The sequence below is a fragment of the Erithacus rubecula genome, assembly GCF_903797595.1.
Source record: "Erithacus rubecula genome assembly, chromosome: 10".
Taxonomy (NCBI): domain Eukaryota; kingdom Metazoa; phylum Chordata; class Aves; order Passeriformes; family Muscicapidae; genus Erithacus; species Erithacus rubecula.
Genome location: NC_136662.1, coordinates 1,309,799 through 1,325,178, shown reverse-complemented (window position 1 = coordinate 1,325,178; position 15,380 = coordinate 1,309,799). Strand labels below are relative to the sequence as shown.

At 52.9% G+C, this 15,380-nt stretch overlaps 1 protein-coding gene across 1 annotated transcript in view; it reads left to right on the top strand.

Annotated features, from left to right (window-relative positions):
* PDE4B (phosphodiesterase 4B) overlaps positions 1-15,380 on the top strand; it is a gene marked incomplete at its 5' end in the record, with an annotated part of 152,268 nt that overhangs the window by 79,041 nt on the left and 57,847 nt on the right. The window contains 3 exon segments of the mRNA XM_079314452.1: positions 10,084-10,278; positions 12,411-12,447; positions 12,535-12,605. Of these exon segments, the coding sequence (XP_079170578.1) occupies positions 10,084-10,278; positions 12,411-12,447; positions 12,535-12,605 (303 nt within the window).

Sequence of the window (15,380 nt, the reverse complement as noted above, 5' to 3'; positions counted from 1 at the left end):
TCCAGGTGTTTTCACTAATTCCTCAGTAATTTCAGGTGCTTTTAACCAGCTTCTCACTAATTCCAGCTGTTTTCTCTCCTGTGTTCCAGCAGTGAACTCAAACATCTCTTCCTCCCCATGGGAGTGGCCCCTCAGTGCCTCCTCTGCACACCAAATGTTTCCCCACTGTGAGTCAATATTCTGAAAAGGATCCACTTTGGCCATCGATTCCCTCTGCCCACTCATTCTTCATTAGCTCAGGTCAAACCCTTTATCAATGCCCTAAAACACCCAGGATGGCTCAATTCTTGTTAGCTCAGGGATGCAGCTTGAACTGCAATCAGATACAATGATTTTGTGCCAGGCCCACACATTTGTGCTTACTCACACTGCAAACTTCACCTTCTGTGTAATTAAGCAGTAATTAATCATACCATGGGCCCTGCTCCTATTTATTCCAAATTTCCAAGTGGCTGTGGCTGCTTTGTTGTGTTGTTTGATGCTCCTGCACTTGATGGCTTGTTTCAGATTTTAGATTTGGGCTGATTTTGTTCAGTGCCCCCACATCTCTTATTTCTTTTGAAAAGCTTTATGGTTTGGAGGAAGTGACTCCCAAGCAGTGATTGCAGCAAGTGATTTTCAACATGAAACAGAGCTTCTGAAGGATCATTAATTAAGGAAGATCAAAATGAGCCCTGCAGCAGGTCTGGGGAACATTAACAGTGTTATTAAATGATATTTTGGGTGCCAGCAGCGTTCTATCTGTTTTCACATCAGCAAAATCATCCCAAGAGGGTTTGATTTGCTGCCTGACCCCACCATTTGGCACAAACCACATGAAATGTGCTGCAGGATTTTTGCCCTGCCTGGATTTTTGGCCTCTCAATCATTCCTTTCAAAGGTTTTGTTCTTGCTGCTCACCACCTCTGACTTCTCTCCACGTTGGAGAAGCTTTTCCTGCTGCTCAGTCCAGTTTGCTGTCCTGAGTGATTAAAGCTCACTGCAGTCCCTGTGATTTAAGGGCAGAAATGAAAATCTGGGGTTTGGCTTGACCCTCTTTTGCCCTGTTTTGTTTTGCAGCTGCAGGAGGAGGGGAGGCAGCGTGGGCAGGCAGAGCTGTCCCTGCTGAGGGTCCCTTCTGCCTCACTGGCCTTAGGAAAAATGCAAATTTATGGAAATACTGTCTGGGCTAGCAGGCTCTGCTTCCCCTGGCTCTGCCTGTGCCTGAGCTGGGCATTTCACACAATTGTGGAATCAGGGAATGGTTTGCACTGGGAGGGATCTCAAAGCTCCTCTGGTTCCTGCATGGCAGGGACACCTCCACTGCCCCAGGCTGCTCCAGCCCCGGTGGGACACTGCAGGGATCCAGGGACAGCCACAGCCTCTCTTCTGGAACAATTCTGGAATTCCAGGGAATTCTATTCCGCCCTCCCAGGGAACAATTCCTGCCCAATCTCCCATCTAACCTGTGGCACTGGGGAGCCATTCCCCCCATCCTGCTGTTCCCCAGTCCCTCTCCAGCTCTCCTGGAGCCCCTTGAGGCCCTGGAAGGTTTTTTAGGATCTCCCTGGAGGAATGTTTCATGGATTTCACTAATAATCCCACCAGGAATAGCATCAGGTTGGTGTTTACCCCCATCTCTCCCACAGGAAAGCTGTTCAGTGCTCTGGCTGCTCTTCAGGCACACATTTCCCTCTGATTTCCAGCCTCACTTTATTCCTGTCCATTTTATCCCCTCTTGTTTTCACACCAGCATTGTCCTTCAGCACCAAGGTCCCTTTTCCTTTGGTGGCCTTTGCCTCTGGCCCTTGGGACACCCCTCTGTGCCATTCCCAACCATGCCCATGATCCAAATCCCTCAGACAGAGCAAACACTTGGTGCCAAGGGCCAGGATCTTCCCATTTGCCCCTCCAGCAGCAGCAGGTGGCAGGTGCTATGGTTTGGATGAGGCAGTTTTTGCATTGAGCTTCTGAAATGATCAATGAGAGCTGTGAAAAGATTGGAGTCACATCCATGGGCTCTGACATTTGCTGTCAGTGTCCTTTCCTGGGGATAGGAAGGATGGAGAGTGCAGGCAGCTGAGAGATGTGAAGCAAGGGAAATTTTGCTGAAATGTACCCAGCTGGATTAATTATTGTTAAAGGCTGAATCTCCAAAGGATTTAATGATCTGAATACCATCTTAGGACATTTTGCTGTCTTGTTACTGACAGGCTCCACGGATCCCAATTATGGAGATAAATCCAAAAACCAGGTCAAATAATTATTCCATGAATCAAATGGAAAGGCTGGATGCATTTCCAAGCACAGCAGCTTTCCACTCACCCACTGCTGGACTTTTGGATACCATGGAAAGGCTGGGGGGAATTTAAAACATTAGTGCAGGAAATGTGTAAATCTTCCAGCTCAAAGGCTGCCTGCTCAGCTCAGGTGAAATGGAAACTGTGTGGTGTCTGTAAGTTGTCACTTTGTTCCTGTCTCCAGTGTGGCTGGACAGAATGAAGCAGCTCAGAGCCTTCCCCCTGCCTGAAAAGGGAAAAGTGCCTCTGGAGGGGTGCCAGGATGCTCAGGGCAGGTGGATAAAGCCTGGCTCTGGCCAGCAGCTCCTGAGCTGGCTCTGGGAATGTTTTCCTGTGGGCTGGACCCTGGAGACCCCTGCTGAAGGCTTGGCTTTGCCATCAGAGCTGTGGGGGGGAGTTAAGTGCAGACTGCACTTAAGAGGGTTAGGAGATGCTTGAAGATGCATCAATAAAAGATGGAATATTGAGCTGGAATTGCCCTTCTGCTGCTGGTAATATCCCAGTGGGGAAAGCCTGCAGCCCCTGCTCCACTTGCTGGGTGGAATTATCCCCCCACCCTGGTTCTGGGCAGGGACCAAGGCTTGTCCAGAGGCAGAAGGGCTGGAAGGTGTCCTGGAGCCCCACCAGGAGACACCAGTGTCCCTGTCACAAGAGCCAGGCCACGGGAGGCACCATCCCTGTGCTGGGGATTGGGAGAGACAGAGAAATGCTGCAGGGCTTGGCTGGAGCTGGGAAGCTGAAGTGACACTGAGCAGAGCAGAGCAGCCAGGCCAGCCTGGGATAAACACTGCCCTGTGGCTGGAGTGGAAACAGCTGTGCCATGGGCCAGCAGCCTGGCACACAGCAGAGTCCTGTCCCTGTGCCACCTGTGCCACCTGTGCCACTGGCCACCAGCCATTCCAGCCTTTCCCAGCAGGGAAAAGGAGCAGCTTTCCCCTGGGGAGGCTCAGCTGGGTTCATCCATGCAGCACAAGCACAGCTGGTGCTGGGGTTTGGTGCTGCTGAGCTGGGGGTGCTGGGCAGGAGCACCTGGAGGGTGAGCAGAGCTGCACAGGGAGTGGCATCAGAATCCTGGCATATTCTGGGTTGGGAGGGACCTTCAAAATCCTCTTGGGCATGGGCAGGGACACCTCTCACTGTCCCAGGCTGCTCCAGCCTGGCCTTGGGCACTGCCAGGGTCATGCCCTGTGGTGCCTTAGCTGGGGAGGAAGGGGAGCAACTGCTCCATCAGTTGTTGGCTGGAATATTTTCAGGAGGAAGAAGCCCTTAGGCACTGCTGCCCGTGTTGGGAATGATCATGCTCACATCCATATGTCTTTCCAAGCTCTGGAAGTAAAAATAGAGGTGGGGTGTCTGCTTTGTTTAACTGTGCCTTGCATTTTCCAGAGATTAATGGCAGAGAACCATTGGAAGAGGATGAAATGGCCCAGGATGTGCATTTGGAAAAATAACAACTGGATTTTAGGATTCCTTCTCTGGGGGACTTAAAACAACCCCATGATGTTCACTTGTTACAGGATAATGTCAAGCTGCTTATCTGTAGTAAACATGAAAAGGATTAAGTTTTTTGGAACCCTTCATGATTAGAGAGAATCCAAACTCATTTTTACCTCCTGCTGTACTTTTCCAACCATCTCCAGCCCAGCACGGTGCTGGATCCAATCCCTGACATTTGCAGTGCAAAGCAGGAGCCTCCCCAGGGTGCTGCTGGGGTCTGGGGACTCGTTTTTGTCTCAGGGCTCTGCTGAAGGTGGATTTGGGTTGCAGAGGGAGCAGCAGCAGCTCTGGGTCTGTTTTGTGCTCTGGTTGTTCTGCCTGTTGTACCCATGAAGCAGAACAGAAATGGAGAGTGAATTCCAGTCACAGAATGGGTTGGGTTGAAATGGACCTTAAAGATCATCCAGTGCCACCCCCTGCCAAGGGACACCTCCCACCAGCCCAGATTGCTCCAAGCCCTGTCCGACCTGGCCTTGAACTTCTTTATTCTGAGATTACAGAGTCAAGTAAACACATATTTTTGCTTTTGGATACAAGCAGAGGCTTAATGCTGTGTTTAGCAGCAGCTGACAGCTCCTGTTCCAAACACTGCAGCCCGTGCTGCTGGGCTCCTGTGCCAGCAGCTGTGCCAGTGCCAAAGGGGCTGCAGGCTCAGTGTGGGGACACTGAGCTCTCAGACTGTGGGGTCATGGAGCCACAGACCAGTCTGGCTTCAATGGGAGCTTAAAAATCATCCCATCCCACCCTGCTATGACAGGGACACCTTCCCCTGTGCCAGGCTCCAGCCTGGCCTTGGGCACTGCCAGGGATCCAGGGGCAGCCACAGCAAATCTGGGAATTCCATCCCAGCCTCTCCCCACTCTCACAGCCAGGAATTCCTGCCCAATATCCCATCTAAATCCATTTTCTCTCAGCTCACAGCCATTCCCTGTGCCTGTCCCCCACCCCTTGTCCCCAGCCCCTCTCCAGCTCTCCTGCAGCCCCTCCAGGCCCTGCCAGGGGCTCTGAGCTCTCCCTGGATCCTTCTCCAGCTCTCCCAGCCTGGCTCCAGAGGGTTCCAGCCCTGCAGCAGCCCCACAGTCTCCTCTGGGCTCTCTCCAGGTGCTGCTGATGCTGTTCCCAGGGCTGGGGCAGCTCTGCACCTGGATGGAAAAATCAGGAGACACATGAGGGACAAACCCAGCAGAGGGATTTGAACTTTTAAGAGGTTCCTGAGAGTAACAATGTTTGCTCTGAGTGGTAGAAGGTCAGGAGGGGAAGAAGGTCAGTAATTCCTGCAGAGCTGGGAGCTGTCACCCCAGGGAGCCCTGTGCCCCATCCTGGCCCATTAAGTGCTAATGGTTTCAAGCACAGCCCTTTCCACATGGAAGATAATTTAGGAAAAGCAGCAAGCTGCTCAGATAATGGGGAACAGGTGCACAGCATTAGAGAGCAGCCAGGCAGTGAAAGGAACAGCATTTTCCTTTTTTATGGTTTTAAGAATCTTGAGGGATGTCTTGGTGAGATTAATGGATCTCAGAAATGGGATTTTTAATTAACAAAGTCCACCTAAACCTCTGGAAATATTTTGGAAACATTGATATCATAAAGGGGGTACTGTAGTTAGGAGATGGGGAGTGATGTCCTCAGGAATGGCTCTGGGAAGGAAAAGCTGATGGTGAACCTTCCTGAAGAGTCAGTGCTGTCATCCTTGGGACAAGTGTAAATTCCCAACATAAACAAAAATCCCCGAGCCTGCCTGGTGTGCTGGGCTGAAATGTGTTTGTGTTTCATGCTCCAGAGCAAACTGTGGGGCTGTGCAGCTCTCATGGAAACCACTTGACTGGCAAGGACTGCTCAAATTATTCTGAATTCCATCCAGATCATGGCTCATTCCTGCTTCTCAATCTTTCTGCCAAATTTTGCCACGTTCCAGGACTGCTGGTGGGCAATGCTAATCCAGGGACACGGGTTCCTGGAGCTGGTGAAGGGTCTGGAGTGGAAGTATGGCCAGTGGGAGGGAATTTGGCTTTTCCTGCTGGGGGAGACTGAGGAGAGATTCTCCAGGGTCTGGAGCTGCTCCTGAGGGGCAGTGGAGGGGAAACCACCAATTTTTTCTCTATGACAGGGACAGGACTCCAGGGCACACTGGGGCTGTGCTGGGGAGGTTTGGGGTGGATTTGGGGCAGGTTTTCCCCAGAGGTGCTGGCACTGCCCAGATCCCCAGGGAATGGTCCCAGGGCTGCAGAGCAGCTGCAGCAGCGCTCGGACAGGGCTGCTCGGGGGGATTTTGGGGAGTGTGCAGGGCTGTGATGCTGTGAGTCCTTCAGCTCGGGAGGTGCTGCGATGGCGGGGCTGTTACAGTAACTCCGCAGCGCTGGAGCAGCTGGGGCTGCTGTTTGCAGTTCTCTTTGTTTGCAGAGTGACTCGCTGTGTTTTACAATGATTTCTCCTGGCTCGCCGTTGTCTGTTCATTACCGTGTCTCGCATCCCAGGCTCGGCGCTGCCATGCCCGGACCGTGCTGGCTCGCAGCTAACTCCTGCCACCTGCTGTCCCCTTCCTTCTCTAAGGCTTCCCTAAATCTGGGATTCACGGGGTGAAGGGATGGAGCTGCGGCTGCCCCTCTGCCCCCCTGCCCTCCCTGCTCCTCCATCTCAGAGAGCTGGCAGTGCAGTCTGGACACAAACATGGAAAAGGCTCCTTTCCATCCCAGCTCTGCCCTGCTGGGAGACAGGACGGGCTGGGCTGAGGCTCATCCCACACCCGTGGTGGAGTCACTTGGAAAAGATTTCCAAGGTGACCAAACCTATCCATTCCCCCCACTGACCGTGTCCCCAGGTGCCACACTTACATGGCTTTAAATCCCTCCAGGAATGGGGACTCCACCACTGACCATATCCACATTTACATGGCTTTAAGTCTCTTTAGGAATGGAGACTCCACCACTGACCATATCCACATTTTCATGGCATTAAATCACTTTAGGAATGGAGACTCCACCACTGACCATATCCACATTTTCATGGCTTTAAATCTCTTTAGGAATGGGGACTCCACCACTGACCATATCCACATTTTCATGGCATTAGATCACTTTAGGAATGGAGACTCCACCACTGCCCTGGGCAGCTCTTCTGGTGCTTCTGTCACCTTCCCTCCTCTGGAGCCTCTTTGATTCCCTGGAATCCCTTGGTGGGCTCTGCTCACCCCTGAGAGTGTCCAGCACTGGGAAATGTTGGTAAATAAATTTGATAACACAGGTTGGAGGCAGGCAGGGAATTCTGGCAGCTCCCACATGTCCTAGTGAGACAGGGATTTCTGAAGGATTTAGAGGAGCCTTAGATATTAAATTTCTGGCCCATATGTTTAGATAACACAATTTGTCTCACAAATGGTGTGTCTCACTCTGAGTGCTGTTACTTAAGGATAAACTGAAAAAGGAAATTTTGTGCTTTGTACTCTTCCATCCTTATTTTTAAGTAGGTAAATGCAGCTTTTTTTTCCACTTGGACAAAGCCTGTGGGGTGTGCAGACTTTGGAGAGGACCCTCACAGTCTGTGCAGTGTTCTGAACATGGTGATGAAGTTTTTCCAGCAGAGCTCAGCAGTTAACTTCCAATAAAAAAAAAAAAAAATAGTGGGAAATGCAGCTCTGGGAAGGCAACTTTACAATCCCATTGCAGTTCTTACCAATTCCAGCAAATGTTTGCTTGGGGGATGTTTTTGGCATCAGGACACAGTTCCAGGTGGGTGTTGTGCAAACCAGGGGCAACTGGTGACAAACACAAGGCTCAGCTCTTGCTCTGTGTGTGTCAGATCACATTTTCCTAAGGCTGGATCATCCAAGGGGAATATTTTCCCATATTCCAGTTCTTGGAACTATTAAAAAGCAGTGACAGCAGAGTCATTCCTGGGTTTTGAGGGTCTTGCTCACAGCTTTACCTCTGGGAGTGCCTGTTCACTCCTGGCAAAGGTAACTCCAAACTCTGGGATCAGTCACTTTTTGGGGAGTTTTCTGTTAAGTCTGGCTGAGCACATGGGTGGCTGAGTGCTGGATCAGGGCCGAGGAAGCAGAGCCTGAGCAGCCTGGTGTGGCTGCACGTTGAACCTGAGCAAGGAATAAAAGCACTTTTCAGTTGGATTAGCCACGTGATCTGCAGGGCAGCATTCCAGCTGCTGGAACAGGGAACAGGGGAAGGAGGCAGCAGGACCTGGAGCAGCCACAGAATTCCCAGCTGGGCACTGGCTGTGCCAGGCTCCTCACCAAGGCAGCCTGAATGTGTCCAGCTCGTCCCAGTGATGCAGAAATGTGGGAAACTTGCAGGATTCAGGCAAGTTCAGGCATTAATGTGATCTGCCTGCTGCAGTTCAAGCTCTTTCTGCAGAGAACAGGGAGAGCTGGGGTCTTCCCTGCCACTCAGGGACTGTTCTGGATTAAGGAGTGGAGGGAGTGAGAAAGGAATGGCAGGGACCCCTGGTGGGACAACATCCAGCATGGATCAAGCACTCAGCTCCTACTGCAAGGAGTCAAAACCTGACTTCCAAAGGCAAGGAAACTCCTCCTGAGTGTGGCCATACCTCCCTTGGCTTTCTGGCCATGGTCACACATCTGCTGTTTCTATCAGGCCCAAATGTGCCCAGGCAAAGGAGGCCAACCTGCTCATTTTCAGCCTTTATGAGGAGTGTCACTTGCTGGAGTGGCCAGGGTGACTTCAGCCACACGTTGCAGCAGCCAAGTTGTGAAACTTCAAGAAAGTGGGTGTAAGATGGAAAAGGTGACAAAAGGTTTAGTGCTTTTTTTTTTTTTTTTTTTTTAACAGCCTTTCATTTCACACCACAGCTGTTTGGGGCTCACAAATCTTGCAGCATTTCCAAAGTTTGGCTCTAGAGCAGATGGGACAGGGCTGGGCTGGAGAGTTGTTGTCACTTTGTGCTGTTTTCAGTCCCTGTTCTTGTAACACTTGGAGTGAGGTTTGGGAAATTGAACCTCGGGGCTTGTGCAAAAGGCCTTGAGGGTGGAGTGGGGTGTTTAGAATCCTGGAATCCTGGAATGGTTTGGTTGGGAGAGACCTTAAAGTCCATCTCATTCCTCCCCTGCCATGGCAGGGACACCTTCCACTATCCCAGGCTGCTCCAAGCCCCATCCAGCCTGGCCTTGGATGCTCCCAGGGATCCAGGGCTGCTCTGGGAATCGATGCAGGGCCTCCCACCCCCACAGGGATGGATTCTCCATCACCCTGATCTAGCCCTGCCCTCCTCACCTGCCGAGAGCTGTGCCGAGCTGGGAGAAGGACGAGTGGGCAGAGGCAGGGCAGGAGCCTGGGGACAAATGGGACAAATGTCTGTGGTCAGGAAAAGGGCTCCTGGCACACAAGAGAGACACAGCGGGCAGCACCGCAGGCGGGTGACACAGGGAGAGCCACACTGGGGTGACACGGGGAGAGCCACACTGGGGTGACACGGGGAGAGCCACACTGGGGTGACATGGAGAGAGCCACACTGGGGTGACATGGAGAGAGCCACACAGGGAGAGCCACACTGGGGTGACATGGTGACATGGGGAGAGCCACACTGGGGTGACATGGAGAGAGCCACACAGGGAGAGCCACACTGGGGTGACATGGTGACATGGGGAGAGCCACACTGGGGTGACACGGGGAGAGCCACACTGGGGTGACATGGGGCTCACCCCACTGAGGTGACACGGTGACTCGGGGCTCGCCCCCCGGGGTGACACTGTGACTCGGGGCTCTCTCCCCGGGGGTGACTCGGGGCTCTCCCCCGGGCTGACACGGTGACACGGTGACTCGGGGCTCTCCCCGGGGTGACACGGTGACTCGGGGCTCTCTCCCCGGGGTGACACGGTGACTCGGGGCTCTCCCCGGGGTGACACGGTGACTCGGGGCTCTCCCCGGGGTTGACACGGTGACTCGGGGCTCTCCCCGAGGTGACACGGTGACACGGTGACTCGGGGCTCTCCCCCGGGGTGACACGGTGACTCGGGGCTCTCTCCCCGGGGTGACACGGTGACACGGTGACTCGGGGCTCTCCCCCAGGGTGACCCGGTGACTCGGGGCTCTCCCCCGGGGTGACACGGTGACACGGTGACTCGGGGCTCTCCCCGGGGTGACACGGTGACTCGGGGCTCTCCCCGGGGTGACACGGTGACTTTGGGCTCTCTCCCCGGGGTGACACGGTGACACGGTGACTCGGGGCTCTCCCCGGGGTGACACGGTGACACGGTGACACGGTGACACGGTGACTCGGGGCTCTCCCCCGGTGCCCCGCGCTCCTGCAGCGTGTGAGCCGCGCTCTGTTCCTTTGGCAGCTTCGATGTGGAGAACGGCCCGTCCCCGGGGCGCAGCCCGCTGGACCCGCAGGCCAGCTCCTCCTCGGGACTCGTCCTGCACACCACGTTCCCGGGCCACAGCCAGCGCCGCGAGTCCTTCCTCTACCGATCCGACAGCGACTATGACCTCTCACCAAAGACCATGTCCAGGAACTCCTCCCTGCCCAGCGAACAGTAAGCATCAACTCAGCTCTGCTTTGCACTCCCCAGGAGCTTTGTGTGCTGCTCTAACCCCCGGAGCTCTGTTAGCAAAAGCTTATGGGTGGTACTGGCACCTTCCATAGCTGCAATGCACAAAAGAGGTGCTGATCCAACATCCTCTCCCATCCTTCAAATATTCCCGTGCCATCCTTCAAATATTCCCATGCCATCCTTCAAATATTCCCATTTTCTCCAGAATTTAGCAGAAGAGCTTTCAAAGCCATGTCCTTCAAATATTCCCATGCCATCCTTCAAATATTCCCATGCCATCCTTCAAATATTCCCATTTTCTCCAGAATTTAGCTGAAGAACTTTCAAAGCCATGTCCTTCAAATATTCCCGTGCCATCCTTCAAATATTCCCATTTTCTCCAGAATTTAGCTGAAGAACTTTCAAAGCCATGTCCTTCAAATATTCCCATGCCATCCTTCAAATATTCCCGTGCCATCCTTCAAATATTCCCATTTTCTCCAGAATTTAGCAGAAGAGCTTTCAAAGCCATGTCCTTCAAATATTCCCATGCCATCCTTCAAATATTCCCATTTTCTCCAGAATTTAGCAGGAGAGCTTTCAAAGCCATATCCTTCAAATATTCCCGTGCCATCCTTCAAATATTCCCATGCCATCCTTCAAATATTCCTATTTTCTCCAGAATTTAGCTGAAGAACTTTCAAAGCCATGTCCTTCAAATATTCCCGTGCCATCCTTCAAATATTCCCATTTTCTCCAGAATTTAGCTGAAGAACTTTCAAAGTTGTATCCTGGAGTAGCAGAGAAGTTGTGTTGTACTTTTATTTTCAGTATTGCTGTTCCCCATCCTGTTTTGGGGGCTGTTCCTCAGAGCTGAGTGGAAAATGAGCCGAGACAGACAGCTGAGCTGGAGAAGATCAATGCCCCAGATGGATTCCCAGCCCTTTATTGTGAAAGGCACATTTTAAAGTTTTAAAGTGGCCATTAAGCTATAAAAAAAGTGCTCGTTAAACAAAGTTGAACAGTTGCGAAAGTTTTGTCACGGAATGGAAATCTGAATATTAGCCAGATCCATGAGAATTCTGAGAGAAAATATCCCTGCTGTGAGCTAAAACGGAGTAAATATTTATTGAAGGAAATACTTGAAATTATGCAAATAGTGTTTGGTGTAAATGGTGGGTTGTAATAATTCCCAGCAGTGTGCTGGGGTGGGGGAATCCCATATTTTCCCCTGAATTCATGGCTGTGTCCATCCTAGCACTTGAGAGAGAGTCTCCATCAGTGTGGAGACAATTTTAATTAAATTTACACTTAATAGCACTGATACCTGAGTGAGGACAAGGGGATGACCTCAGCAGCAGCACAGTGGGGAGAATTCCAATTTGGAGGGGTCCAGCACTGATGGACAATTCCCCAGAGAGGTGGGATTTTGGGAAGGAATTCCAGAGCAACTGTGGCTGCCCCTGGATCCCTGGCAGTGCCCAAGGCCAGGCTGCATGGGTTTGGATCCATCTGGGGATAAAATATCCCTGCATGGCAGGGGCTGGGACTGGATGGGCTTCAAACTCCCTGCCAACCCAAACCTCTCAATAATTCTACACCCTGCCATCTCTCAGTTAGGTAAATCATTCAGAATGTTCCATACACACACAAGTACCATAACTAGTACCACAAAAAAGAGAAAAAAAAAAAAATCCCTCTTACTGCTGGCAATGATGTATTTCGCTCACAACTTCTGCTCAAATCTTCCATGATGAAAACAACCGGACAAAACCCGGCGTCTGAACAAGATTAAAGACTGCGACAGAGATCAACAAAAGCCAGGAAATTCAAAGGTGACCTTTCCCCGCACCACTACGGTTGGTTTTTTTCCACCACGGTGCAAGCCTGAGCCTCAACTTTTGAATTTCCTGGCTTTTATTGCCCGGCGTTCCCAGTCGGAGCGCTCGCTCCAGCCGGTTGTTTTGGTGACCTTTCCATCAGGAACAACTTTTTGTGTGCTCTTAACTAAATGCTGCGCGGGTTCGTTGGCGAGGAAAACCCCCTCGGGAAAACGCTCCTTCCCCGAGGTGAATTTCGCTCTGTTTGAAGGTAAATTTGTACAGAAATTAAGCATTTTCTCCGTTTTTCCTTAGGCATGGCGACGACCTGATTGTCACACCTTTCGCCCAGGTGAGTCGGTGGCGTATCGGCCTCTAAAACACTTTTTCTAAAGCATTAAAGCAAAGAAGGTGACACCCGCTGTTTTGTCCCCCTCAGGTGCTGGCCAGCCTAAGAAGCGTGAGGAACAACTTCACGCTGCTCACCAATTTACACGGCACCTCCAACAAGTAAGCCTGGCTTTTGGAGCTGCCTCGGTGGGCGAGGGGAGGCGGCGGGGCCGGGCAGGGCCGGGAATGGCGGCGGGGCCGGGAATGGCGGGGCCGGGAATGGCGGGGCTGGGCAGGGCGGAGGGGCCGAGAGGAGCCGGGCAGGGGCCGAGAGGAGCCGGCGGGCCCGGGAGCGGCGGCCGCGGTGCCTCAGCTCCGCCATGGCCTCACGGCCCGGCCGCGGCGTGCGCGCCACGCCAGGGGGCGCTGTCTGCCCTCCCCTCATGGGGCCCGGCCCGGCCCGTTCGCTCGTTTCTCCGTCAGCTCAGCCCTCATCCCCTCATGGCGGCCGCCCCTCATCCCCTCATCTCTTCGTCTGTTCAGCCCTCATCCCCTCATGGCGGCCACCCCTCATCCCCTCATCTCTTCGTCAGCTCAACCCTCATCCCCTCATGGCGGCCGCCCTCATCTCCTCATCTCTTCGTCTGTTCAGCCCTCATCCCCTCATGGCAGCTGCCCCTCATCCCCTCATCTCTTCGTCTGTTCAGCCCTCATCCCCTCATGGCGGCCGCCCCTCATCTCTTCGTCAGCTCAGCCCTCATCCCCTCATGGCGGCCGCCCCTCATCTCATCTCTTCGTGAGCTCAGCCCTCATCCCCTCATGGCATCCACCCCTCATCCCATCAGCTCTTCATCATCTCATCCTCTCATTCCCTCATCCCCTCATCTCTTATCTCTTCGTCATCTCATCCCCTCATGGCGTCCATCCCTCATCTCTCCATCAGCTCAGCCCTCATCGCCTCATGGCAGCCACCCCTCGTCCTCTTGTCGTCGCAGCCCGTCATTTGTTCATCCTCTCGTCCTCTCATCCATTGGTACTCTCAGCCCCTGATTCGTTCATCCCCTCATGGCATCCACCCCTCATCCCATCAGCTCTTCATCATCTCATCCTCTCATCCTCTTGTTCCCTCATCCCCTCATCTCTTATCTCTTCATCATGTCATCCCCTCATGGCGTCCATCCCTCATCCTCTCATCTCTTCGTCATCTCATCCCCTCATCCCTCAGGTCCTCCCTGAGGAGCAAGGAATGTGTTTCATCTTGTGTAATGCCCACCATGAATCATGGGGGCAGTTTGGGGCTCCACACTACAAAAAAACCATTGAGGGATTGGAGAGTGAGAAGGAAACAGATCTGGGGAAGGGGCTGGAGAATCCCTGAGGGGCTGGGAAGGGGCTGGAGAATCCCTGAGGGGCTGGGAAGGGGCTGGAGAATCCCTGAGGAGCTGGGAAGGGGCTGGAGAATCCCTGAGGGGCTGGGAAGGGGCTGGAGAATCCCTGAGGAGATGGGAAGGGGCTGGAGAATCCCTGAGGAGCTGGGAAGGGGCTGGAGAATCCCTGAGGAGCTGGGAAGGGGCTCAGGCTGGAGAAAAGGAGGCTCAGGGGGAATTTCTGGCTCTGCACAACTCCCTGCCAGGAGGGGACACTGGGGGGATTTGGGAACAGGGACGGGGACAGGGACAGGAGAGAGGGAATGGCCCCTCAGGAAGAGTTTCCTCACAAAAGGAGTTGTCCAGCCCTGGCACAGCTGCCCAGGGCAGTGGTGGAGTGCCCATCACTGGAGGGATTTAAAAATCCTGTGGATGTGGCACTTGGGGACCTGGGTCAGTGGTGGCCTTGGCAGTGCTGGGCTGGACCTGGTGATCTCAGAGGTTTCTGTCAGCCTGAACAATTCCATGATCTTCACCCTGTTGCCACCTTGGCTATCCCAGCCATTCCATGTGTGCCCAGCTCGGAGCAGAGGCAGCACCTCCATTCAGTCAACCACAGTCCTGCATTCCCACCCCTGCTCCACAGAGCAATAGCAATCCCAGAATGGTTGGAAGGAATCCAGCAGAATCAAATCCAACTCTTAACTGGCCCATGAAAGGATCAAACCCCACACTTGGTGTACCCAGCTGATCCAGTCTCAGCAGAGCTGTTCGTGGCCCGAGGGCAGATGTCAAGGGGGACACCTCCAACCTGGGGCTCTGGGGACAGCAAGGATTTCCCAGCAGCAGCATCCTGGAGCTCAGCTGCGAGAGGGCTGAATCCCACATCACTTCCTCTGACACAGATTGCTCTCAATGAGGAAGGTGATGCACTCAGGAGGAGGATGTTGTTTTTTCTACCTGCTGAACAGGAGAAGCCAAACAAACTCCTTTTTAGGCCTTTGTCCGGAGCCACCGTTTCCCCTTGGCTATTTATACTGAGCCTCTCATCGTCATCCTCTGGCCTGCTTGCCCCAGGAGAGCCTCAGAGCAGCATCATTCATTCCTGGCGAGGTGTGCTGTGCACCCACCCACCCCGATCCCAGCCTGCAGCTGTCGCTCCAGCAGGGAAGGATGAGGTGCAGGGATGTCCCCAGAGCCCCACCACGGGCTTGCTCCACTCCAGGTGTGAGTGCCATCACCTGCTGCCCACCACCACCAGCTCACAATTATTTTACATAAAGCCCAGAATTTTATCCAGCTGGGAGGTTTTTTCCTCTTGTTGATTCCTGCTGGCAAATTTTGATGGGAAGGAACTGCTGCATTCCAAGGTGGAGGTTAATAAAAAACCAGATGGCTTAAATATTCCTTTTTTTTTTTTTTTTTTTTTTTTTCCCAAGTTTTGCTTTTTTGGAAAGCTCAGGGATTTTGGCAGTTCCTAATGAGGAATCTGAAATTGGACAGGGCCGGAAGGAAGTGAGGGTGTAACCTGTGGGACACACAGGCATCTTACAGTGTCCTTTGGAAAACATTCCCAGATTTGATTGAG